At 36.7% G+C, this 27,218-nt stretch overlaps 3 protein-coding genes across 3 annotated transcripts in view; 2 read left to right on the top strand and 1 right to left on the bottom strand.

Annotated features, from left to right (window-relative positions):
- Nucleotides 1–15,862, bottom strand: part of Ntan1 (N-terminal amidohydrolase 1) — a 50,479-nt gene extending 34,617 nt beyond the window's left edge. Inside the window, exon 1 of the mRNA XM_083031410.1 lies at nt 15,168–15,862. The gene's annotated coding sequence lies outside the window, so the exon portion shown is untranslated. The remainder of the gene's footprint in view (nt 1–15,167) is intronic.
- Nucleotides 1–18,451, top strand: part of LOC145932930 (uncharacterized) — a 143,995-nt gene extending 125,544 nt beyond the window's left edge. The window contains exon 4 of the mRNA XM_083032156.1: nt 18,241–18,451. Within this exon, the coding sequence (XP_082888282.1) occupies nt 18,241–18,451 (211 nt within the window). The remainder of the gene's footprint in view (nt 1–18,240) is intronic.
- Nucleotides 18,452–20,485: 2,034 nt separating this feature from the next.
- On the top strand, nt 20,486–27,217 carry LOC145932449 (uncharacterized). The gene is made up of 2 exons (XM_083031403.1): nt 20,486–21,543; nt 21,733–27,217. The coding sequence occupies exon 2, from the start codon at nt 23,259–23,261 to the stop codon at nt 25,563–25,565; it is 2,307 nt and encodes a 768-aa protein (XP_082887529.1). The 5' UTR covers nt 20,486–21,543; nt 21,733–23,258; the 3' UTR covers nt 25,566–27,217.
- Nucleotide 27,218: the final 1 nt, after the last annotated feature.

Raw genomic sequence — 27,218 nt, 5'->3', positions numbered from 1 at the left:
TATCTCTCTCTGCGCGCCTAGATTCTCCGTAACCAACCGGATTAACCTAGTCTGAAGTAGAATCCCTTGATATGCCAAATGCGGGACGTGGAAACCGGTACACGAGATTCCGTGCATTGCGCTTAAAATTCCGACTATTCATTTGCGAATAACGTAAATTGTTTGCCGATAGCTGATGGCTCGAAAATTTCTTCTCGAGAATATAAAGATCTTGCGTGTTTACGGAGGATATGTATAACTTGCACCACAAAGTTAAGAATCTCAAAAGAAATGAGTCGAAAAATCAAAGACACAAAGTCTTACAAGATATTTTACATTTAACATTGGTGGAAAATACTCGTTGAAAAAAATTGAAGTCGAAGATATCTCGTCGAAATGTCAAAAGGATTTTTTAACAAGTCTTACATAATAAAAAATGTTTTAATAAAATTTCAATTATTTGACTCTTATACAATTTGGCAAAATATTTTCTTATATCAACTATATATATTTCACAGACTATTAAAAGTTTAAAAACTGTTGAAGCTATTTAAATTTAATGGTATGCATCGACAGCGAAAAGTTTTCAAAAGACAAAAAGGCAAATTCTCGCAGCATCAATGAATCATCATACCTATGCAACGTACAAAAAAAATATCCGTGCATGCCGGACATTACTTGGTCAAATTCATCGAAATATTATCGTTTTCATCATCGATCGCGGCACGTTAATCGATCTTCGTGAGCAAGCGGCTAGAGAGAAACACGAGTCTGTAATGTTATCGAGAGCCTCTATCTAGAACCTGTCAATTGCTGCAAAGTAGCATGTACACGCGAGCGTATTCGAATTGCGAAGTGCGCATAGAGAACCAATCATTAGAAACGATTAAAGGGTGGAGATTCGCTTCGCCTTGAACCATTCAATGTAGACAATTGTGAAAAATATTACAGACAAGCTCATTTATTTGCATCATAAATAATAAAACGTTAGATAAATTCCTCTCTCTTTCTCTCTCTCTTATGAAAAAAGGCGAGTGACAAACCGGTTCGATTACTCTAAATATAGATGCAATAAAACAAGGCAATAGATATGAAAGGGAATGAAATTTATCTTTCCATAAATTATTAAAAAGATTTCTAATATGAGTAACTTGAGCTTTGGAGATGCTTGTTTTTAATCGAAACGAAATTATTTGTCCTCTTTATTTTTTTTCATAATTCCGTGAAATTTTGTGTATTATCTTAATCTCAAAATTTTCTATATTTTCTTCATGTCTCACGATACTTTGTTTCGTGTCAGATTCGCATATACGAGGTAATGTCGCAGGTAGCAACTTTATTCGCGCTTCCGAGTACATCCAATACTTCGGAAGAGAGACGTCCGCTCGCACGCCGATCAAAGTGATCGAGGTCTGTGAAAAATACGGCAATTCACGATGCGGACGCAGCAGACAACGAGGAAATGACGGAGCCTCTCGTATCAAATTGAAACGTTACGGAAAACGATGAGAGAGTCCGAGACCGAGGATCTGCTATCGCAGGTGAACTAGCGGGAGAGGTTAACACCCTCTCTTTAGCGTCTTAACTCAATTTAAGCCCGACTGATTTAAGAGAATTCAAAGACCTGAGAAAGAGAGAGAGAGAGAGAGAGCTCGTTGATGCATCAGGAAACACCCTGATCGAAGGCGTTCCACGTGTTTTAATTCTCTTTCGCTTTCGCGTGCGTGTCTGCAATTCATTGAAATTCAGACAGAGAAAAATGCATTTCGGATAAAAATATATGAAGAATAATTTTACAATCCTCTGTATTTTTTTTCGCAGAATATTATATAATATTAACATTGTAAAAAGTCCAAAATCAATGTACCGCGAGCAAATTCGAATTTAAATTGTCATTTTTTTAAATAATATTTGAGAATAAATACAAAGTCCGAGTCTATTTGAAGAGAACTTGATTTTAATTTCTTCCATCTAAACTCTAAACTATCACCATGTATCTCCAAATTAATATCTATTAACATAATTATTAATAATAAATATGTAATTATTATTCGAGTTGTGGAATCTAGAGATTGATCTTGAGCCACGGATTTATATTCAGCTTAATTACAATCGTAGCAAGGGGGAGATAGTATTTACGATAGTACGTAAAAATATTCGTAATAATCAGAAGTCAGGTTACTCAACTATAAACGAATAATAATTACGTTATTAGTACAAGTAATAATTATTTAGCAGCGATATTACGGCAACCATTACTGCTACCATTAGAAAGTATTTTCAAGCTGCTTCGATAAGTCATGAGGATAAAAGTGAAAAACGAATTGTCATTCATTCATAAATCTTAATAAATATGAGTTTAATAGTACTATAATTTTGTAAAATGACGTCGATATAAAATAATAAAATAATATCGTTGTATTATATAGTTTTTCATTTTACTCAATTTGTCAGAGTCAGATTCGCTGCGAATCATAAAGACTTTAATTTCTCGACTTTTGATTATGACTATAAATTATACAACTTTCTTTCCTATTTTTCATATGTCCAACAAATGTTTCGGTATACTTCTTACAGTAATATAGCAAATTTTAATAAAAATATGCGCGTGTAAGAGACTATATCGCGTCTAAATAGCAAGAAAGTTGATAATTTTTTTAGAGATGCCGATGAGAATATCGTGCGACAGAGATTGTTATTGCTCGGTGAAACTTATGCTTCCAGCACTTTGTTGACCTGGTTTAGATAAAATTCGAAAATTCGTATCTCTTTCGCTCGCAAACGCTTGTCTTCCGTTAAGATACGTCAGACAGGAACAGTCCAAAGTCGTGGGAAACTCTCCAAGCGAGCATCTAGTATGGGAATAGGAGGTATTGGTTATAATTCTATACTACGGTTAAGTACCTTCCGATTAAAGTCGGCGGCCACGTGAAAGTATACAGTTATGCTTGCAACCATATAGGCGTCCATATGTAACCTAGTACAAGTTTACGCCAGAAAAGAAGTCTGTCGGAATTGAGAAAGATTACCTCGAAATTGAAACGACGTGTTTCGAATTGAAAAATCAATGTAAATATATAAAAAAATTATTTAAAAATTTATGAAATATTTGTGTATAAGAATTCTTATGGCGATTATTAAACGTATCTTTTGAATTAAACGATGAAGGTAACTTTTTCCACGTTAGAGTTATTTTATAGAGTAATTTTTCACAAATATCGCGATGCACCTGTAATTTTCGCGAGACGTTACCTCGTTCATTGTAGAAACGTTTCATCGAAACGTTCCACAAGCAGGATAATGACATTCCCGGAACATCTCGAATCCTTGCATTACATCTATGATTTACATCCCTGTGAGTGTGTAACGGCGGTTCTCGGACGGATCTGAATCACAATTACCGATCCATTTTGGACGAGATAAAGCGGCGCGTTTGCACGTAACACATCATCGAGAATGGACACGTGAGACAATGATAGACGTCTTATGCGGCGTCCTTTTCACTGTTTTTCCGCAGCATATGCTTATCTCTTACAATGTGCAGATTTGTAACGACCACGATGGGTTCTCTACACGATCGCGAGAAGATACCTGTCCATTTAACTTTTTTCTAAATGCTACAAGAGTCTCGTTATAGGGAATTGATGCATAGCGTATATAACTGCATCGGTTGTTTGTGCCGTAGAATGTATGTGCATTGTATGTATTTCACGTATTTCGGATTAGTTTCTTTTGTATATGTTTCGACTCACAAATTCCGACGTTGAATCTCATCAAAATTCTTAAAAGAGCAAAAAAAACTGTCTGAAAAAAAATCTATTATTTTTAATATTCTCTAAGTTAAATATTCTTTTCTTTATTTCATAATTTTTTCAGGTAGACTTGAAAACATGCCTCCTCGATCTAATAAAGAAAAATTTTAACGACAAAAAGTATTGTTCCATTTCGAGATACTGAGAGAATTTTCTCTTAGAATTTACCCTGAAATTTACCTGAAAATCATGGTAATGGTGGGACAATATGGGAATAATTTTACTAAACTGCATAGTAAAATTAATCAAACATATTATATTTTATTGTAATAGATATTATTATTTTTCTTGTGATAAATATTAATCAGAGAAATTCTCATAAAATTCTTTCCATACCATATTGTCCCGCGATTACCATGATTTTCAGGATAAATTCTAAGAGAAAAGTCTCTCTGTGTACAACGGAAGCTCCTCGAAAGTCGGAGGAAGATAGTCACGACATTTCTTCTAACAATCCGTGTTCGTGGAGCAATGGGCGATTTGAGAGCCGCTGCTCGCATGAGTTTCATTAATCTGACCGCGCCTGGAGCCTCGTCTTGTATCGTGTCTACGTGTGCACGTTTTGCCACGGACATGTATGCATGCCTGTATGTACGTGCTCTTAAATATATATACAAGACGGGCGCTGGCTCTGGCTTTGCATACATACACGCTTGTGCGCGCGCGAGCGAGCTAGCAACCCGGTTCATTACCGTCCCCGGATGTACCTACAAGCGCAGTATGCGAGAGCCTGTGCACGTGGACCGGCTCTACGTGCGCACGAATAAAAACATGATCGCGCGCGCAGGGTAGAAGTGAATGCTCGAATAAAAACACGGATGCACAGGGTGATCAGAAAGTAATAGCCGTGATTTGATGAGAGTTCGGAGGAGTTCTCGCTAGCTCGCCGAGGATTCATTTTATTATCCTTAAAGATTCTGGGGTTGCAATTTAATCCGACACTCGCCAGTTTGTTCGTAAAACGATAAATGCAGGACGCTTAAGAATTTTTCTCTCATGGGGAAATATGGAAATATTTACACGTATCACCGTAATCCCGCGAATTTCTTACGCTATGCCTCTCTCGATGGCAGAAGGTGGATAAATCAGGAAATCGATAATTATCAACTTTCAGGCCGACTAAGCATTCTTAAGATCCAAACCGGTTTGGTATATGTTTATGAGAACAATCGTAAATCAATTTGAAAGATTGAACTTTTGACAAACGTCTATGGGTGGCCAGCGGGGTTAGGTCAACATTGAATCACGTGGAAAATAATGACAATTTGTAAATGAACACCAGTTAACGATTGGTAAGCGGCGAATATTTTATTTTTCATATTATACGCACTCTACCTCTCGACGCCTCTTCATCGCGTAATTATCATCAGAATGTAGCGCCAGATAATCGATTAATCAATTTCTTTTTATAATCGCTGCTATACAATTTTTATATAATTTTGCGAGAATCTGTCTAGTCTCATAAAATAATCGATATAAGAAAGTTTTCCAGTCGACCCGCGCTTGTGAATCTCGTGTATAACTGAAAAATTATACATAAGACAATAGTTATCTAATGTGCTCCTATTTAGATTTAAGAATATTATTTTTGAAGTTGAAAAAATTATATTACCACAATTTTGATTTAATTTCCTCGGAAAAGTTAAACTTTCTTTTAAATTATTCATTTATATAATATGAAATAATTATGAATATTTTATTGACAAAATATTAAACAAATGTAAAATTAATGAGTATATTATATCGTTTCAATTTTAGCATAATTTCAAATCGGATTGACATTAAACATAAATTAGCCATTAATTCATGTTATGTCCGAAAACGGGCGAAGCCTATATAATCGTCGGATCGCTAATCTTCAGAATGATAAGTATCATTTATTAACGTCATTGCAATCACGGTGGTATCCGCGTTTGCCGGATCGATGAACAAAACAATAAAGATGTTTACTACTATCATATGTGCATATTAAAAAAAATTAATTCTGATCATGCGTTAGATTAAATTGTGCTCAGATATAAATAAGTTGTAATCATTATAAGTAGAATATCTCTCTAACAAGGAAACATTATATGTCTTTAATTTTTACTTTTGCGCTTTTTCATTGTAACACTTATCAGTGTTTTTAATGTTAAGTTTCTAACGATAATCGCATCAAAATTTTAGATAAATCATATGTATATAATTAGTACTCAAATATTTGCCATGTTTTCTAATTCAGCAGTATTTAAAAATAGTAACTTATAGAGTTGTACACAGAGACAATTTTCCCTTAGAATTTACCCTGAAATTCATGGTAATCGTGGGACAATATGGTATAGAAATAATTTTATGAGTATTTCTCTGATTAATATTTTTATCACAATAAAAATAATAATATCTATTACAATAAAATATAAAATATGTTTGATCAATTTTACTATGCAGTTTAGTAAAATTAATCAAATATGTTTTATATTTTATTGTGAAAGATATTATTATTTTTATTGTGATAAATATTAATCAGAGAAATTCTCATAAAATTCTTTTCATACCATATTGTCCCACGATTACCATGATTTTCAGGGTAAATCCTAAGAGAAAATTCTCGCAGTGTAGAAAATGTACGATAAAAAAGTAGTATAATTTGTAATTAAAAAGATCAAGAAATAGATCTATACACTACAATATTGAAGAGATTGCTAAGATGCAAGGGTTAACAACGACAACTCCGATTCTGACGTCGTTTTCAACGTTGATCCCTTCTCATAATCTATAGGAATTTCTCCGATCAGAAATCCCGATGATCGTGACCGCAATCGTTGCTTTTCTCTCGGAGCGCTTTCTCAGGGAAGACGCGAGACGGATGAAACGAGGGAAGAAATAGAGAATCGCGTAGAAAGATGCACACCCACCGAGGTTCAAGCACCGCGCTGCCGCGCGGTACCGGCGGCGTAGTCTTGTGTGTCTTTTATTTATAGGATGGCGGGGCGCAAAAATGAAAAAAGGCAACGCGGGATTAATCAACGACATTCTTAATACTCGCTGCGGGGCGATGACGGAAGTTTTCAGGATTGCTACAACGCGCGGCCGTGCGGTTTCATGCGGTGCGTGCCGTATCGAAGAAATCTCGCAATCTCGTGTGCATCGTCGAGCGAATAAATTTGCCGACGAAATGCGAGATAAGGCAATTTAACTTTATTAATTAAAGAGCATTAGCGCTGAGAGTTCCGTTTATCATAATAAATTCTTGTTTCTTTCGTATATTATCTTTTGCAAGAACAAAAATGCATAATTTTATTATTATCCATTAACATAAATACAAAGAGATTATTTCAAGTTAAATTATTTTGGGAAATAAGAGTACGCTCTAATAATCTTGATTAAAAATTAATTTTTTTAAATATTTTAAATCTTCGTCTTTGGAATAAAATCTAAGACGACAGTTATTCATCATAACATGAAAAATTAAAAGTTTATCGAGATCTATTACAAATAAATATAACAGAATAGTAGATTTTGATAATATAATTAAAAATAAATTTATGCATGAAGAATGCAAATTAATGATACGAGATGATAAAAAAAAATAGATTTTTTAACTGCAAAATTTTTTCTTCTAGATCCTTAAATTTTGATTTTTTAAACAAAGGTGATCTTCCTTCGAATCCGCGAATAAATTCGATGTATAATAGATGTATGACATTAAGCATTTGTCTTTACAACATAGCGGAGCGGAATTAATAGCGAATCGCAAACGGCAAAGCAAACGCAGCGGGCAGCTTTGAGAAAAAAATGCTAATCGCGGAAGTGCATCGCGGACGATACGATCGATCCGATCGGCGCTAATTAACTGTCAAATTAACACGAGTTATCGTCCTCTCGAGGGGGCCGTGAGGAAAAGGACCTAACCCTGACTATCGCGCATACTCACTATCGAGATTTATTACGAGCGTGCGATGCTTTTGTATTAAATTTCTTTAATAGCCGCTTTTTGGCTAAGCAAAAACTCAATTAAAAATATATAATATCGAATATATACAATATATATATATATATATATATATATATATATATGTAAAATATTCTCGAAAAATAAACTATACTATATTTTATGCAAACGAGAAGATAATATAAATTATATTTATGCATCAATTTTGAAAGATATATATAAATTTATGCATAAATATATTTTATATATTCTTGTTTGCATAAAATATGGCACATATTTTGCGAGAGTATTTTACATTTTATATTGCCGTAACTTATCTGCATTACCTGTGTAAATAATGTGTGAAAAAACAGCGCGCGCATTAGCCTCTTAAAGATGCTTGAGGGGAAATTGCACCACGAGGAGCTACGTATATAATGTACGGAAAGAAGCGGTTACCTTGGTACCAATATGAATTATAGATGTTTTTAAAAAATGGCAACTGCAATGTTATTTTTCATGCAACTTCCGATTACAGTGATTATGTATCATTCGTGTCACTCAGCTGTGCGCACTTATTCACGTTATTCTATAATGCGAATTTATGCAACATTCACGACATATATATTTAATTCACCGGTGAATAAAAGAGTGATGAAATTACAAATTATGTTGAATATTTTAAAAACATATAATACATTTTTATAATAAAAATTTTTCTATAATAAATTTATAAATCATGCGAAGCAATTTGTTTTTATGAAAATTTTATGTACAACTTAATAGCCGAAGATATCAAAGGAATTATCATCTTGTAGTCATAAATTTTGCAATTTAAAAATCTGTTACAAATTTCTCTCGGCATCTAGTGCTATTATAATTTATATTCTTATAAATTTGTTCCACTATAAAAATTCGGAAAGCTGGTAGAAATACAGTAATCAATTTTTTTTATAAACACGAAAAACAAGACATACTGTTAATGATGATAAAGACATTAATTCAAAAGACGAAATAACACAGTGTATCTACAAAAATGGATAAAAATTTGGAAAAAATATTATTATTACGACACGCAGTGTCCCATCGCGCAGTCTTAAAACAGCCTTAAAACAAATGACTGCGCTATTGTAAAATTCCGCATCGCAACGCAACGAGATTAGCCGACGCCATCCATTGCCGATCCTAATGACGGACACTTTTTTTCTAATCATTCGTCCGAAGAGTGCTCATTATTTCGCAATTCCTCGGTCCTTAAGTACCAAGGCGTGCACTTAAGTTGCGCGCAATTATTGGCACGATACCGTTCGCGTCGGATTTGCACGCGTGTCGGATGCATTTTCTCGCGAGGCAAAAAGCACGCGGCGCATACTCGGAAACGCACGGCCGGTCATCAGCTATTCAAACTGCTGAAGACGCTATTCAAACTTCGCGTTCGACGTGATCATAATCACAGAGATCGCGTATAGATCGTAACGACTAATCCCGACTTCGCCAGGTGAATCAGAGTTGCATCGCACTCAAAATAGCAGTCTGTGTTCTCAGATTCTTAATTTTTTTTGTAAATTACACTTGCATTCCTATTATATGATTCACATAATCATAATTACAACCTGAAAATATTGCACACAGCAATGAAAATTTGCGATTCGTTATTAATTCCGATATGTTGTAAAGATAGATGCTTAATGTCACACATATACATTGAATTAATTTGCAGCTAAGAAAAAAGATTCTTGTATTAAAAATCAAAATTAAATTTAAAAAATTTTCACAATAAAACTACAATTATTCGAAATATCGCAAACGTATCTCAATTTTCTTATAACAATTATGATATTATGATAATAAATAACCGAAAAAGCACTCATATATAGAATAAATATAAAAAAATAAAGGAAAGATTTATAGAAATTATAAAAGAAATTCATGAGACGCGAAAGTATCGAATGCTGTGTGGCAAATAGTGTAGGGTTTACCTCAACTACTCCGAGTTCAGAGGCGAACGTAATGCGATGCAACAGGTTCGCGGCAAAGAGTGCCGATTGATCGCGATTCCCACGAATGCGCTGCTCAACACTGTTGGAAATCGAAGATGCGCGAATATAATGGGCCGGTGCGGAAATTGTCGGTTCTACAATGTTGCGCGCGCGAATCGAGCCATGGGGCGCTCGCTAAAAATGCTTAATAAATACGACTGTCGATCGGTCGAGGCCCGCGTTGTATGCGTGCGTGTGCGTAAACGGACCCCGGCGTTTTGTCAGAGACGTGCACTTATCCCATCATGCATGCCGCCCTTTCGTATCTACCTTTTTCCCTTCGGTTTTCTCGCGCTCTATCGTTCTACCTACCATCCCCCTTTTTCACACACAGGCAGACATGCACGCACATGCGTTTTAAGTACACGCATAAAAGCTATGTTTATCATTCCACACGGCAGCCTTTCCAACCTACCCTCTCTTTACCCATCATTTTCGTTCGTCCGATGATTTTACGATTTTACCTTAGTACTAGCGTAACGTGCATCTATGGGATAAGGGTGTAGTTATTGATAAAAAAATTAAGCAAATTAAAGCAGCGCACCAATGCAATCATTTTTTTCGATTTTAAGAATTATTTAAGCAAAACTATATTCTGTCTTAAACGAGACTAATTTGATATCTTTTTAATTTTTTTAAGAATATTTTATAATTATCTAGCTATTAATTAATTTATTTTTTGTATAGTAAAATCTTTGAAAATAAGCTACACGTTTCTTTTTCTTAAAATTTTTAAAATTAAAAAAAGTATTATATAAGTTTGATTTATAGAATGAGAAGATTAATATAATTTCTCTCTCTTTTCAACAATATATGATCCGAAACTATCGTATAATTTTAAATAATATGTTATAATACTTTAAACTCGATTAATACTTTTGACAGAAATCAGCTGATAACTGTCAAAAATATTAATCGAATTTAAAGTATTAAAACATATTTTATTTAAAACATCTTATTATTTTATTTAATTTTATTTTGGATAAACTGTCAAACTGTTAACCCTTGCGATGACAGCCTCTCGATGCTATAAATTATAAATGTAACGCACAACGCAAATCGAGGCAGCTAATCAACATCGCAAAAAAAAAGGCAACAATACTTGCGAGAATCGATTTAACATGCCTTTTTTAGAAAGGGATTAGAACAACACAAGCGCGCGCCATTCCTCGATTTTATGTTAAAAAGAATGATACAGAAATCAGCTGATAACTGTCAAAAATATTATTCGAGTTTAAGAAATTATAACATATTATTTAAAACGTATTATTATTTTAATTTTTATAATATATATTCTTATTTTAAAAAGCAATTAGTAAATTAATACTTTAATCAGCTGATTTCTGTCAAAAAATATTAATAAAACGTTAATTTGCTAATTCAATTTTAAAATAATAATATGTTATATAATAAAATGTAAAATAGTAATATGTTGTAAATAATATGTTATAATGCCTTATCTGTGATTAATATTTTTTGACAGAAATCAGCTGATAACTGTCAAAAAATATTAATCGAGTTTAAAGTACTGTAACATTTTATTTAAAACATATTATTATTTTAATTTGTATAACATAATATTATTTTAAAATATTAATAAAGCGTTAATTTGCTAATTAAATTTTAAAATAATAATATATTACAAAATGTAAAATAGTAATATGTTGTGAATAATATGTTATAATGCCTTATCTTCGATTAATAGTTTTGACAGTTATCAGCTGATTTCTGTCAAAAAAATATTAATCGTAAATAAGGCATTATAATATATTATTTACAACATATTACTATTTTACCTTTTACAACATATTATTATTTTTAAATTTAATTCGCAAATTAACGCTTTAATTAGCTGATTTCTGTCAAAAGATATTAATTAAGTTTAAACAAACTTTATATAAAAATATTTTTTTTTTTTATGTAAAATCGAGGTGTGGCGCGTGCATAGCGCGTACTTGTGTTGTTCTAGTAACTTAAAATACCTTACAAAATATCTTATACGAATCTTCTAGGGTGCGCTCTTTTATAAGAGAAGCGTGATCGATCACAAGCATATGTCTCTTTATAAATTTCTAAAAAAAACCTCCTTGACAGAGTTGAATCATCACACACGCGTTTGCGATATTCCAGCCGAATGTTTATAATAAATTCGTTCGCAGCATGAGATGCTGCCATAGATGTAGACATATGTATACTACGAACCGCAACCGATATGCAGTAGGTCAATTCGATTCCGCCTTTAATGACTACTCGGGAGAAGGCGAGGGAGGGGAAGCCTTTTAATAACCCTTTCCCTTGAACCCCGTTCGATCAAAAGTTCGAAAGTCGCGGCAAGGTTAAGTACTTGCGCTCCGCTGTCCGTCCGATGCCCTTCCTTCCGGTTTCCAACGGGGCAACAAATCGCCGCCGATTATTGCGATTAGGATACTTATCTTTTTTCTCGGCAAAGTTATGAGATGCGTTTTTTAGATTTTCAGAGGACAATTTCACGAATGAGAATGAGTTTATGAGTTCGATAATATTGAAATCGTTTTAATTTGAGAATTAAAATTGATTATTTTTATATCTGCTATTAAAATCTATAAAGAGAGAATAAAAGTTCTATTTTACATATTTAACAATTTTATATGATTTTATCGTACACAGAGAGAATTTTCTCTTAGAATTTACCCTAAAAATCATGGTAATCGTGGGACAATATGGTATGGAAAGAATTTTATGAAAATTTCTCTGATTAATATTTATCACAATAAACATAATAATATCTGTCACAATAAAATATAAAACATGTTTGATTAATTTTACTAAACTGCATGGTAAAATTACTCAAACATGTTTTATATTTTAATGTGTAGATATTATTATGTTTATTGTGATAAATATTAATCAGAGAAATTCTCATAAAATTCTTTCCATACCATATTGTCCCATGATTACCATGATTTTCAGGGTAAATTCTAAGAGAAAATTCTCTCCGTGTATAAATTTGATAAAAATATAAAATATGACTCTCTTCCTCTCTCTCCTTTTCCGGATTTAACATATACTAATTGTCTCCTAATATAATAATTGTCTCTTAAACAATGAAATGTGAAATATAAAAAGATTCACAATCAGTGTCATATAAAACTCAATTTAATTTTCGATGACTCGCATTAAAAGTAATAAAAAAAATCTAGAATTCCACGACATAAGGAAGATTTGTAAGAAGACCGGACGAGGGTAATGAAGAGTTTTCCTTTTGTTCCCTTCTTAAAGGTTCCGGAAAGGAAGGGAAGAAAAAGGGACTTAGGGACGAAGCGAAAGGATGGCCACTGGATAATTTCATGTCGACGAACGTACTGCATATGCAAGTGCCACTGCAGTCACGACACGGCGACTGGCTATGTTCACTACTGTGTACGTCGACACGTACACTATCTTCGGAAAGTTCTTCGACGCATGTATAATAAAAGAGATGACGAAAATTGTATATTTGCAAAATTGCCGCGAATATAAAAAGTGGCATATATGAGATAAGAGAAATGCACATATAAAAAGTTACGTAGCAATCTTATTTCTAAAATTTACAATTATTACTACTGGCTATAAAAAAATTTTCCGTACACTTTCTCACACATATTTACACGTTGCCAATATTTGGAAACTTTGATAATACATGTAAATCTTGTAAATTGACGATAATGATGTAGTTTGCTTCTAATTTTTTATTTCATTGTTTGTACGCGTCGCGACTTTCTTGCTTCATCTTGAGCTATGAGTACGCATGTTTTACGATTAAGGGAAGAACATTTCGCAAGTAAAATATCGGAAGCGCGACCTTTGCGCAATGAAATGCAATCGAGATGGCGTGACATAATTTTCTCAATTCGATCGTCTTTGCACGACTGCATAATGTATCATAAAATATAATTTTGAATTTTAAATCGCATCGACGAATTAATTTCGCAGCGATCAGAGTTTCGAGCGATGTTACTGTCATAAATTCAACATGCACACAATTCTTGAATTAAGACTAGATATATGTTACTCTCTTTAAATTTCTTTAAATAAGCTTCTAAAAGTCATTACATACATATGACCAATATATTTCAATTTCAAGAAATAAAAAATCTACAAGTTCTCAAGTATTTTTCCTCATCGTCTTAAATATGTAAGTTAAATATATATAATTATTAGATTATGAAAATGTGATGTAGATTTTATAATTTGACTTTTATAAATTTAAAGATATTACAAAAAAAGATTATTTATCTTCTAGATTTGATCAGTGAAAAGTGAAAAGACTGTTTGAGAAATTTTTCAAAAAGACAGATACAAATCTATTCTAATTATTTCATGTTGTCTATATTTTAAATTAAAAAAAAATTATTTACATCTTACATACTTTAAAATAGTGATTTATAATTACTATTATGTTCATAACAGTACATCTAGTATTAAATTTTTTAAATGTAGATCGATTCGATTAAAATTTTTTTATCACTATATAATACACATACATTTTCATTTTCTTGCAGAAACATGAAACGGATATTCTGATATCTTAAATCGTTTCAGAGATATTCGCTCGTTACATTTTCCGCGAAATAAAATCCATAAGTGACTCCCCTTTAATAAAAATACGGTTTGTAATAATAGCAGTTCTTTCTTCCCACACATAAACCTGTCATTACTTCTCCAACACTAACTCAATTTCGATATTATTGTGATTCTGCTGCATGTTTTTAAATGCGCGAGCCTGTGTATTATTCATGCCTAATACTGTATTATTCATACTCTCTTAAATGTCATAAAAACACGTTATCACATAATTTAAAAAAGCGTCTTATTGCAAAATTACAATAATTAATATGTATGTATGTATACATTAAATCTCAATAATTCGAATTAAATAAGGATGTTCTTGTTTTGTTTAATATATCTTTTTTTTATCGGTCGCATTTTTATTTATTTAATCTTTTAGAAAAAAAAATATAATGCGATGTATAAAAGAAAATAATATACATATATAAGTATAATGTGTGGTAAAGCGAAAAATATACAATCTTTATAAAAAAAGATACACAAAAATGACAGGCGACATTATTTTATGATCAAAGTTTCGTTTAATTTACACATTCATACATATTTATTCATTTCGTCTGCTATTTACTTAGCACTTTACCAGCTTGTAAACATTGGCGAACATATTCATTTCTGTGTATACACAGAAATAATAATATCAATAAGAAACAAACTACATTTTGCGTATACTTGCATATAGGTATTTCCAGCATTATTATAAGAGACTGATATTTTCTAGAGAAGTGTTTGACGGTATAAAAGAGTAAGAGTATAAATAAATGAACAAAATTGACGCAGACACGCGCGCGCGTCAACGAGAAATATAAGAAAAGAAAAAGAAAACAAGCAAAAGAGACTCACCAGCCAAGTCGTGAACTCGAAACGTCAGATTCCAAGGATCGTAGCACCAAACTCTACGGGTTGCGATCGAGGGGAGGGAAGCAGGGCCGATGCACCCACGAGACGGGCTGTCGTAAAAGGTGATTATGCAACACGCAACTGGTGGCGCACACGCGACGCGGGCGATTGAAAACAAAAACGTCAGAGTCGCGACGAACGTCACCACATCGGTGTTTACGAGTGAACAATTATCGAGCGTACCGTGTGGAGAGAAAAAGACGTATATACGACACGCGGACCGAACGCGTAGCAGAGCTAGAGAGAGTATACGAGAACGCGAGAGAAAGGTTATGACGACGAGCGTGCAAGAAAGGGAGAAAGAGAGAGAGCCAGGCTCGAAAGAGAGCAAGACAAAGATACGCGAAGAGGTTATGTTATATTCGGGTGCTTACAGGGGCCTTCACTCACGAAGCACCGCTTTCACAGCCGTGAGAGTAGGGCGCTCCGGCTTGACAACTCGAGGGCAAAAAATCGACCAAGTCCGCGAATCCTCGACGAGACACTACGTTCGCTCACCACACTGTCCGCGTACTGTCGAGCGCGTCTATGTTCAAATGTTCACTTCGCTCAGGAGCTCGCGCTCGTGCGTTCTCGGCCGCGCTCGGCCTCGTCCGCCGCCGGCTCTCGCGCCTCGCGCCCCCTTAAATTATCGCCGATACTCTACTATTGTGCGCCGTATTTACACTATTTGCACTATCACTTATTGTCGGTATATAAATATATTTAACACCGATATCGCGACATCATTGCGTAGCGCGAAGAGAGAAGTTTCTAATTTAAACGAGAACTCACAACTCGACATATCATATATAATATATTATAACGATAAATTTATTCCGCGACATGAGCGTATTCTCATATAAAAATTTATAATTCATATATTAAATTTATTCTTACGAACTTGAGCTGTTGCACTTAACTCGAAAACTTTTCTACGACACGTGTTTTTGCGCGAAATAATCCCGTAGCGAGGAGTCTATAGTATATTATATGGAAAAACGTAAATATAAATATACGCGTCCGCACATATATGTACAACGTGTAACAAGTCGCGAAATTCTGAAGAATTAACGGTACAGTACTACCATCTTGAGAGACTTACTCGAATTTGCGTCATAATTCATGTTGGTGTCGCTGACTGCGATAAATTCTTATCTTCATTCGATACTACAATCGATTATTCTGATTGCGAGAGTTGCATCGACATAAATCTAATTAGGCGAGGATTTTCCGTCATTTCCTTTATCTACTAGTACTTCTAATTTACTATCTAATCTCATGTTATCGTAAAAAGTTGCGAGTTTATTTCTTTACAAGAAATAAAAAATATGTTTTGTTAAATCAATCGTTTCTATCTCTTTCTACCTTTCTCTCTCTACGTCAATTATTTTATTCAATTCTAGAAAAAATTATTGCATAAAATATACAATTAATTCTTTGTAATTGTGTAAATATATACGATTTTTATGTCTAAATGTGTGTATCTCTATCTCTAGATAATTTTTCCTTTTCCCGCGCATGTAATATATATATACTTACTTATTCACGCAACATCTGATATCTAACGCTCTCGGTATAACCTCTGCTCTACTCTGTCACTCGTGCGTGATCTTATATATTCGGATAAACGCGACTCAGCAACGGATGACCGCAATTTGATGAGTTTAATGAAAATATTAAGCGTTGAAGTCACTAAAGGCAGGCGACGAGTGATTCGACGATTTCTCCGAGCGAGAGCTTTCCGATTTTTTGGCGTTAAAATCTCTCGTACTTGTAATCGCGAACGGCGGTCGCTTATTGCGATACGATGCGCTTGAAGTTGCCGTGACACGATGATAAAAGATGTGCATCGAGCAATAGTTTGCCGCCAAATTTGAGTACGATTTAGATTTCATTCTCCTGAAATCAAGATGTTGAATTTTTCGTTTTAAAATTTAAAAGCACTTAATACGCTTATGTATATTAATTATTGTACTATAACCAAGAAATGCAATATAGTATAGCACATATTTGCTGTACTTAAAATATTGTAAATAATGTAAAATGTAATATAAAATAATTTAAAAAAAACAAAACGACAATAATGATAAAACAATAAATCAAGAAATCTATTATCGCAGACTTACTGATTTTATTTCTATCTTCACTTGTTGACGTTTCCATCCATATAATATGTGAACCGGTAATTTCGCGTAAAGACAAAATGACATCATTAAGGTTGATCATGAGAGGGATATTATGGTTCACACACACGTACATACACATAATAAAAACTGAGGCAGCTATTTAAGCCTGACAAAGTGAGTCATCGAGAATCGCGACGTTACAGCGATCAAGCTTCGGCGTGTCTTATTATGTTTATTCCTATGTTTATTCCGCTTGTATGTGCATATTATTATTTTATCGCGGTGTAGACTCTTTCTATCGAGAGCGACGATGTCATCCAAAAGAAGAGAATTATACGAGGTTTTCACGCGCGGTTCGTCGTAAAAGAAAATATATTATTCTTATAGTGAATTCTCGCGTAAATAAAATCAGTCTCGTTTGATCGCGGCTGACAGGAAGAATCTACTTTATCTACCAATGATGTGACAGATATTTATATCCGATGTGTAGTTCTCTAAATCATCGCACGGTGCGCATCTATATATCTTTATACTTTGTGTTTCTCTCAGCACTTCGTTCGATGTATATTCTTTCATAAAATAATATAAATAATAACTAATAACACTTTCAACAAGAATTAAGTTGATAGAAGATAAAGGTCGCATTCTCCTTAACATAAAATAGAAATGTAGTGAGTCTTCTCCTTCAAGTAAGTCAATGATGTATGGAAAATCGAAAAATTTTCTCAAGTTACTTTAATTTGAAATAACGCATATAATTATACATGCTTATTATTACGAGCTTTCTACTACTTTCGATTGACACGTAACTCTTGTTCTTTAGAGACTCGAGATTCGATTTCCAAGCTCTTCAATTATGAAAAGTGGAAAAGAATCAATTGAAAAAAGATTGAAAGAAGAATTTTCAGGGTTACGATTTTGTCATCGTCGCCGCTTTGGGAAACCGCTCGCGCCATCGGACGTCAAGTCGTCGTACTATGGGTCATATTATCGTCGTCGTCGACGTCGTCGTCGTCGTCGTCATCGTCGTCGTCGTCGTCGCGACTTCACCCCCCTCGAGGCTCGAGCTCTCCGCCGGGACGGCGCGGTTCAGCTCAGCTTCAGCTCGGCGGAGCTTGAAGCGCCATCGAAGATGGCGACCGGAGGGTAGGGTCGGAGATCGGAGATCGGAGACGCGCATCGCGAGGCAACCTCTTCCCCGGGTGGAGACGGCCGTGGATATCGGGGCGAGCCGCCCGCCCGCCCGCCCGCTCGAGTCCGACTCCAGTGAGCAAGACGGCCGCAGCCACCACGTTCACCTCCCTGCCGAATATATCACGTGTGCGCGTCGCACCTGTCGGCGGCGGCCGCGGGTAACTAACTACATCGCGCGCTTTGGCGGCGCGCCGACGAAATCTCGCGATCCCCGATGCCTTTCGGTAAGTTCAATGCGCACAGATCCGTGTCACATAGAACAGAACGCGTCGACGAGAAATGAGAGCAAGGCGCGCGCGTGTGCATCCTGCGTGTACGTGTGCGTGTATTGTAAGCTGCGAGCCTAATCTATGTACGCGAGAGAGAGAGGGAAGATATTATTGAATGCGAGCTGGCGAGTTGCGAGGAAAGACTGGAGGAAATATTAAAAATCGTCTACAGAGAATAACGAAAATTTTGAGAAACAAAAAGTTTGTGTGGTAAGACAAAAATAATTTGCCAACTATTAATATTTTTGGGTGAACTCAAGCTTTAGATTTTCGAGCCAATGTGATCTCACATTTATACCAAACGATTATATATTCTATATTCATATTATGATAAAAAAATTAATAGATTAATAGATAATTAATTAATTAATTAAATTTAATGAATAGATAGATTTTAGTAATAATATATAATATATTAGGTTATCTATGATAAATTATAGATACGTATATTAATGTTAAAATTTAATTAAACGTCCGACATTTCGAGTAAACTGAATATATTAAATATAAATGTAAAAACTTGTCTGTCAACGCGTTAGCGAAGGATTTTAATATCTTCTCGAGTTGCGTGTGCCGAGTGCGATATGCAATTTTGTTAACGAAGCATCACCCTAGAGCGAGGCGCGCTTTATATTTCTCTCGTTAGCCGTGCCGCACTCCTCAGGCCTCAGGTTGCTCCACTTTTCTCGCAAACGCCACACGTCGTCAACGATGGTGACAAAAATTGATCGGCGCGGTTAGCAGATCGGGTCACGTATAAAGGCGGTGCGAGCTTTCAATCGCGCGATGTAAATGCCCTCCGCGATCAATGCCTCCATGTACTCGTATACAAGGTGTCCCACCGTCAACTGTATAAAAGTATTAATGATCCTTTCGATAGGCTCGCATGCTTTATCCTCTTCACAGTGAAAGCTTTCGATCGTTTCTGCTTTAAAAATATTAAAAATTCGATAAACTCGAAGATTCCTCACGACTCTCTGAAGCTTCGAGAATGTATAAGAATTTATTTTAATTGAAGTTTAATTTTTTTCAAAATTTATTTCATATAATATTAAATATCATGTAATTGCTAATTTTTATATCAAAATCGATAAAATGATAAAATAATCTATCAATTAATTATAACTTTGTTCCTATTAATTTAACATCCTATATATCGATATGAGAGACATTGCCCTTACCATGTTTATTTTTACTTTACTTAGTTATATTTTCTATATTGGAAAACGTTTAAATATTTTATTCTCGATTTGTATCTCATTGATGTATTTTACATCAAAATGCAATTTAAAAAAAACTAATTATTTGATATGATATAGTATTATATTATATCAAATTATTTGATATAAAATAGTATCATATTATATTATTATTTGATATAATATAATAAGTGTATTAAAGCTTGATTTGCTATTTGTATCGCTACTAAAATACTAAAAAATACTGATATAAATATATTGCGATATTCTTTAAAGTTGAAATTAAAATGTTTTCAATATTAGTGAGAATCTCATTAAAAAAATCTAATTAAAAATCATCATTTCATTATACTTTTAATAATAGTATTGTAAATAATGTCAAACTAATTAGAGATACTTAATTGTAGTTTAATTGTCGTAACTCTTAAAGTGCTTATTCGTCGTAATTTTTTCTGTTTCTCTAACATAAACTGCGTATAATCAATGGAATGTATAATTTAATATCGCTAATTGGAACTATCAAAGAATTGCCTCCATATTTCTAATTTCTTTCAGATGGTGGCGGGTTTCTCCGGTTTTTTCGCTAATTCAAGATTCCATCGGGATATGCAGTGGCTAAAACATATTAACATACGCACAAATTCATATCCGTTTTCTCTCGAAATGGAATTAACACGCTAATATCCATACTTCTTTACTCGTCAACGTCTAGTCAGAGAGATAGGGAAAAGAAAGAAGAGATACATAATTCGGCGAGAAAAGAAGAAACCTTCGATTATTCGGAGATAAGGGTCGACATATATACGAGTAACCGAAACGAAACCAAAGCGTGTAAATATAGAACCAAGATAGCCGAGCTGATTCACACACAGAGGAATCTCGACGGTCATCCTTCTCACGAGAGGCATCGCGTTGATGATATGATATCATACCAAAGAAAAATCGATCTTGTAAGTTCCTGTCTACTCCATCGACTGCAATCAAGTAACGAGATACAAAAGTGAACAATCATTCGAGATCAAAGAATCTGAGAAAAGTTATCGCGACGCTTTTTTATCAATATTGAATTAATATTAGATAAGATATAATTAAGGACCACAAGATTAAGATTTAATCGCTCGAAGTATCATACAAGTGTTAGCGAAGTACTAGAGATTACGCTTAAGTGGGGCAAATGAAAAGGAAGCGCGTAAGCAGATTAGCTAAGACATCTTGAAAAAAGCGATTGACATTATTGCGAAACACATCGGGCGGATATCGATTCGATGCGGGACGACGACTCGAAAATTGCGACGGGTTGATCGAATTCCCCGGTAACATCGATGCGGTGTTGGTCGAGTCAGCGTTTCCAATTCAGCGACCGCAGGAAGCGACGAAGTGTTTAGGGGGAGGACTCCCTTTCGCTCAAAAGGACGGTTCATCTTTATCTCCGCACGAGTTGATGCAACGAGAGGACGAACCCATATTGTTGATTTCTATGGACCCTTCAGTCGTCGCTCCAGAGATTGAAAACAACGCTGATCACAGATAAAAACCTGAAAGGCTCGAGGTAAATAAACTTTCGATATCTTCTAAATCTTTTGATATCTAACGTTAAACGAATTTCATATAATGGTGATGTAATTAACAATTAAGATAGCGTTTCATTATCGGAAAAATTAACAATCGAAGTAGAAAATTAAGTTGTTAATAAGTTATATACCGAAAGAATAACAGTTTCTAAATAAATGTATTCCAGGGAGACTCGAACGCGCCGCTTATACTTTAAAATCAATGAAAACTGAAGACAAGGGATAAGTCGCGGAGCACACATTTCCAATGCGCGGTCTTTATTCAGGGAATCTCCGAGAACGAATTAACTTCGAAGTGAAGCAGGCGACGATAAATGCTGCAACGAGTAGGCGAATGACAGGGTGAAAAAGGTGAGAGGTCGTATAAGACATAACAAAAGAAGGGTTGCGCTGACAGTCGTGCGGAGGGAGGCCGAGGATCTGTCTAGAAGAACGCAGAAAGAGCGACGGGGTCGCGGGTGCGAGAGGAGAGTTTCAGCGGACACAAGGGAAAGAGAGAGAGACAGCGAGAGGAGGGAGGACGAGAGGGAGAAGAGCGCCCTGTCGAGAGGGGTGCACATCGGGCTGATATCGACCAAGGATTGCGCTTGCGTGGAAAAAGGCGCGAGCGCAATCGCGCGGTCGCTCCAAGAGAGCAGCGGCGTCCTCGGCGTCGAAAGAGGAAGAGGAACCTCTCGTTCCCCGTCGTCAGTCGATCGTCGCGCCGACGAGGAACGGGCTGCCGCCGGCCGCCGGTCCGGGAAACGATTTCCGGTATCCGTCTGGTGGAGAGACCGGCAGGGCCTCGGTGTTACGACACGGTGATTCCAACGCCCGCACTGGCCCGCACTTCCGGGAGCCGGAGCTGCCCTGCCCGGGCGCGATCTCGCGGTGAGCTCGACTCCGCTCGGTATCGCGTCCGAAATCGTCACCGTCGCCGTCGCCAGGAGACGGGGAAAAACCGGCGCGGGCGGAGGGGGGGAAACGGCGAGGTATATCGGGACGATAAGAGCGCGATAAGCGAACCCGCGCTTTACAAACGCCTGTGTGCGTGTATATATACGTGCGGTCTCTTCTCTTCTCTCCCTCTTTTGCCTCTCTCGCTTTCTCGGCCTGACCTCGCCGCCGTTCGCGCCGATAAAAGACGAATCCCTCGAGTTTTCTTTGAGAACGACTGCGTCGCTACTAGTTCGGAATTGACGATACCACAACGCGGTTATTAGGTATACATTAAAACGAAGATTAATATATCCGGATCCGATCGGATTCGTCAAACGTTTCGCTTCGTCGCTGATAACGCGGTCGCGTCGCCTTTTTCCCCTCTCGGGTTCGATCGCACGACATGAAGCGACATCGATGCCTGGCGGTTTCATCCGGTTTCGGAAGTGAATTATCGTACGCGTAATAAATTCAAAAGTCGAGCAATCGCGATTTTCTCCGTGCAAGATAGTTTTCTGGACTCTCGAGATTTATCTATAGAAAATTTGATCTCGATTTACCCCTATCGTATAAATACGATTTTAAATTACTTATCGGCGTAGTTCTTCGGGGTAGTAACGCGTGTTTACGAATTTGATCGGGGGCAAAAAAAGCGATGATCGATGCGAGTTATCTAAAGGCGAACAATTGACACGTCATACGGTATGCTGAGATAATCAAAGTCAAGCGTCGAAGTCTCTCGAGGCGTTATATCGTGATCGCGCTGCCTGTGGCAATGATCAGCATGCAGCAGCAGACAGTCTTGAACCAGATAGCCGGTTCTGAGCAGCCGCAGGAGGAAGTTCAGCTGACTGAATTGCTGCCGGTGAAGCAATCGCGCATCAGGGAGAATATCTTCAAGGACGGCGACACGACCGACGCTCTAAGAGCACTCAGGAGTTTTTCAGGTGATTGCGGCGACGGTGAGAGTTTCCAGTTGCGAGATTACAACTTCTGCAAAAGCGTCGAGCAATCGGAACGTCAAAGCGGTAAGCATCGACGAGCGGAAGCTCGTCGAAGAAGAACTGGCGAGCTCAGGAACAATATTGAAGATGTAGACTCCGATGAAGAGAAGAATAATGATGAGGCGAAGAATGCGAAGAAAACGCGAAGCGGCAAGAAGAACGGTCCCGTGAAGGCTTCGAAAAGGAAGTTGGCAAGATCGAGCAAAAGGAAGGATGACAGCGATTATGAAACGAACGAGAAATTGATCAAAAAGAATCCTGCCGGATGCGACGAAGTGTTCGCGCCCGATTACGACGAAGAAGAAGAAGACATTGACGAACAGCTGTACATGGACTTGGATAATAGAGAGTGTTTTAAGGATGAGGTATACGTATACAGACGGGAACCCCTGGATCCGTGTTCAAACTCGGAACCGGAAGAATCAGAAGCAATCCGAGATCGCGAGGACTTTGGTGAGAAGGATTACTCCACTACGGATGGCGACCTGTTCGACGGAACTGCTCGGCGAAAGAAAAGTTTTGCTAAGAACGGCGAGAAGGAAAAATGTGAGACGTCCAACGTCGACGAAGTCATCGAGAAGGAAAATTCCGAGAAAGAGCTCAGGCTGAAGATCGATGCTATCATTCAAGCGAATTATCTACTGGAGCGCGAGAACAACAACGTCGTTGTGACCGAAAAACTCAAAATCGCGGAGAATATCTCCTCCACTGTCGCCTCGATAAACGCCGAAAGCAGCGACAGCTCCCTGTGCAACTCCGTCGAGACGAAGAAGGCGACGAAGAGGAAGAAGAAGAAGAAAAAGAGCGAGCAGACTACGCAGGTGAAGGACCAGCAGAATCCTCAGAAGAAGTATTGCTGCGTCGTGTGCGACGCGCGCTTTAAGGGTAGTGGCGGTCTGCGGAATCACTACAAGGTGGTACACGGCGCCGGACCAGTGTTCAAGTGCGACGAGTGCGGCAAGGAATTTCCACTGAAGGAACGGCTGAAGTTACACGTGCGCACGCACACCGGCTTCAAGCCGTACAAGTGTCCGGAGTGCGATAAGAGCTTCGCGCGAGGCGGTCAACTGGTACAGCATCGTCGCACGCATAGCCAGGTCAGACCGTTCCGCTGTGGCCTGTGCTCCAACAGCTTTACCTGCGCGGCCAATCTATCTCTGCATGTGAAACGTCACAACGGCCAGAAGGATCACAAGTGCGATCTATGTGGACGCGCCTTCGTGCGCCGTGACGCCCTGAAGAAGCACCTGGAGTGTCTACACCGCGACGTCAAGTCATTCCTCTGCGCAATCTGCAACAAGACTTTCAAGGGCCACCTACCGCAGCACATGAGGACGCATGCACGTGATCGTCCACATGGCTGCGCCACGTGCGGCCAGCGATTCGCCCAAAAGTCCCAGCTGACCGTGCACCAGAGGACCCACTCTGGTCAGCGACCATTCCGTTGTCTCGTCTGTTGGCAGGCCTTCGCTCATTCAACTGCCCTAAAACTACACACCCGCCGTCACACCGGTGAACGACCTTTTAAGTGCTCCGAGTGCAACGCCGGCTTCACTCAACTACCACATTGGAAGAAGCACATGAAATGCATACACGGCAGGAACGATCCGTACGGCTGCAAACGTTGCAAGAGTTTCTTTAGGATCAAGAGCGAGCTGGAGATTCATGAGAAGACCTGCCATCCGGATATGGAAGTGGAGGACGACGGTACCGGTATCGCCGGCAAACCGATTGGCGGCTCCGAGATTACCGAGAAGAACTCGGTCACCGCGAAGTATAAGCTGATGACAGTGGAAAAGATGCGACTGCTATTAGCGGTCTTGCTGAAGAGGATCAGCAAGCAGGAACGATTGGACGAGCTTGGCTTCGGTAAACGTCTCATCGACGACGTTCTTCAGGATTCGCTGGTGTCCGCTGGTAAAGAACCGGTCACAGGCGATGGTTTGTCCGAGCTTGAGGCTCTCACCCGAAATCTGGAGCTCTTCCTGGAATGGACGGTCCCGAAGGAGCACTGGGAGAATTTCCGTAGGATGAAAAAATCGCCCGAGGATATTCTGGAAGTGCTCACGGCTACGTAAATATATATATATACGTTTGCTAACAATAACTTCATTATCTTCCTGTCGGTGTGAAATTTACAAGATAGCAAAAAATCAGATTAACAGTAAAATCATCTCGCACGCGTTTATATGAACGATGAAATGTTTCAACAAGTGTCTTTTTTTCTATGCATCCACTCGGCTCGTTATATCAAAAGAATCTATAATTAAAATTTTAGCATTTACAATCTGATATTATCATCCTTTTTCCTGATATTTCGATATCTTTTATTTGATATTACATTCATTTTTTCACGTGGTTTATATGTATATATATATTCATCGTTCATTTACATGTATATATATTTTATTTTTACATTTTTTCAAATTCAGTAGAAAAATCTTTTAGAAAATGAAATATAAAATGAACATTGTGCGGTCGATTGATCTCTACATCTCCGTTATTCTTAATAATGATAAAGACTAATAACAAATTCTTTCGCACACAAGAACTATAAAGGACTGATGGACCATTTTTAATCATTCAACGGATGAAACAATCAAGGCAATAGATTAGATTTAAATCTATATATTAACGCGCGTATATATAATTTCTCTCTCTCTCTGTCTCTTTCTTACGTTAGATATGATTTTTACCGCTCGAAATTGGAAAATGCGTAACATTTCACCGTTTTCCGTGTGATATATATATAATTATAATAATTAACGAATGTGTTAAATAATCTCCTGTGGTGCCATGTGTCGTAATACTTGCCATATTGAACCAGTGAGTATACCGTATTGCTTAGAAGCTAAATATAAAATATAAATTCGTCATTTTATTTATAACATAAAGTAAATTAACGAAGAGTAGCGCGTTGTTGAATTAAAAAAAAAATGATAACAAAGAAAGCATACACATGTTTTTCTCAAACGACAGAAATAAATCCACGCACCGCGCTCCTTTACGCGATTTTACATGACTGATGTAGAGTTAGATATTCTCTTGCCATATTTGTTATTAAAACAATACATACATATAAATGTGCACATTAGAAAAGAATACGGCGGAGGCTTGCATTTTTGCACTTACATTTTATCGTAATTATAAGCAAACACGACTGTTTGTTATATACCGTATACCAAAAAAAACGAGGCTATTACGAGTCATTCGTAATTATGTTCTTTCACACATATGCAATCGTTATTATCCTTACATATTTATAAAAATACACATATACATATATATCTATTATATATATATATATATACATATTTATAAATTGAATATTATATTATGAGATTTTTTTGTTATGTGTTCAACGCACGCCTAGAAAACTAAGACGGCCCTGCGTTCTCGTTTGTAGTTGACACTATTATTCGTTATTTATCTCATTCTTATGTGCGTTCGCGCGCAATTAACGATATGGCTTGATTAGCCACGGATGAGCAAACATGTTGGCGTGTTGCGCCATTGCTGTCTTTAGATAGTCCTAAGTAAATGTGAACAGACAATAATGAACGAAGATTGCAAGATTAGTATATTAGTCATTGAGAAAAAGAGATATATATATATATTATATCCATATACACACACATATAGGGTATATCGGAAATAGAAATATGATTTTTTTTTGTGGAAAAATAAGTTAAAAAATGTGGAATAAAGTTCTTTCGCACAAAGCTTTGTTA

The sequence above is a fragment of the Prenolepis imparis genome, unplaced genomic scaffold (assembly GCF_030444845.1).
Source record: "Prenolepis imparis isolate NDT839.2.m4 unplaced genomic scaffold, iyPreImpa1.0 SCAF_2, whole genome shotgun sequence".
NCBI lineage: Eukaryota > Metazoa > Arthropoda > Insecta > Hymenoptera > Formicidae > Prenolepis > Prenolepis imparis.
The sequence above is the reverse complement of the archived record's forward strand: the minus strand, read 5'-3'. Positions and strand labels throughout refer to the sequence as shown.

Bases quoted from the DNA above. Each gene is read 5' to 3' on its own strand.
- LOC145932449 (XM_083031403.1), top strand. From the start codon at position 23,259: ATGATCAGCATGCAGCAGCAGACAGTCTTGAACCAGATAGCCGGTTCT.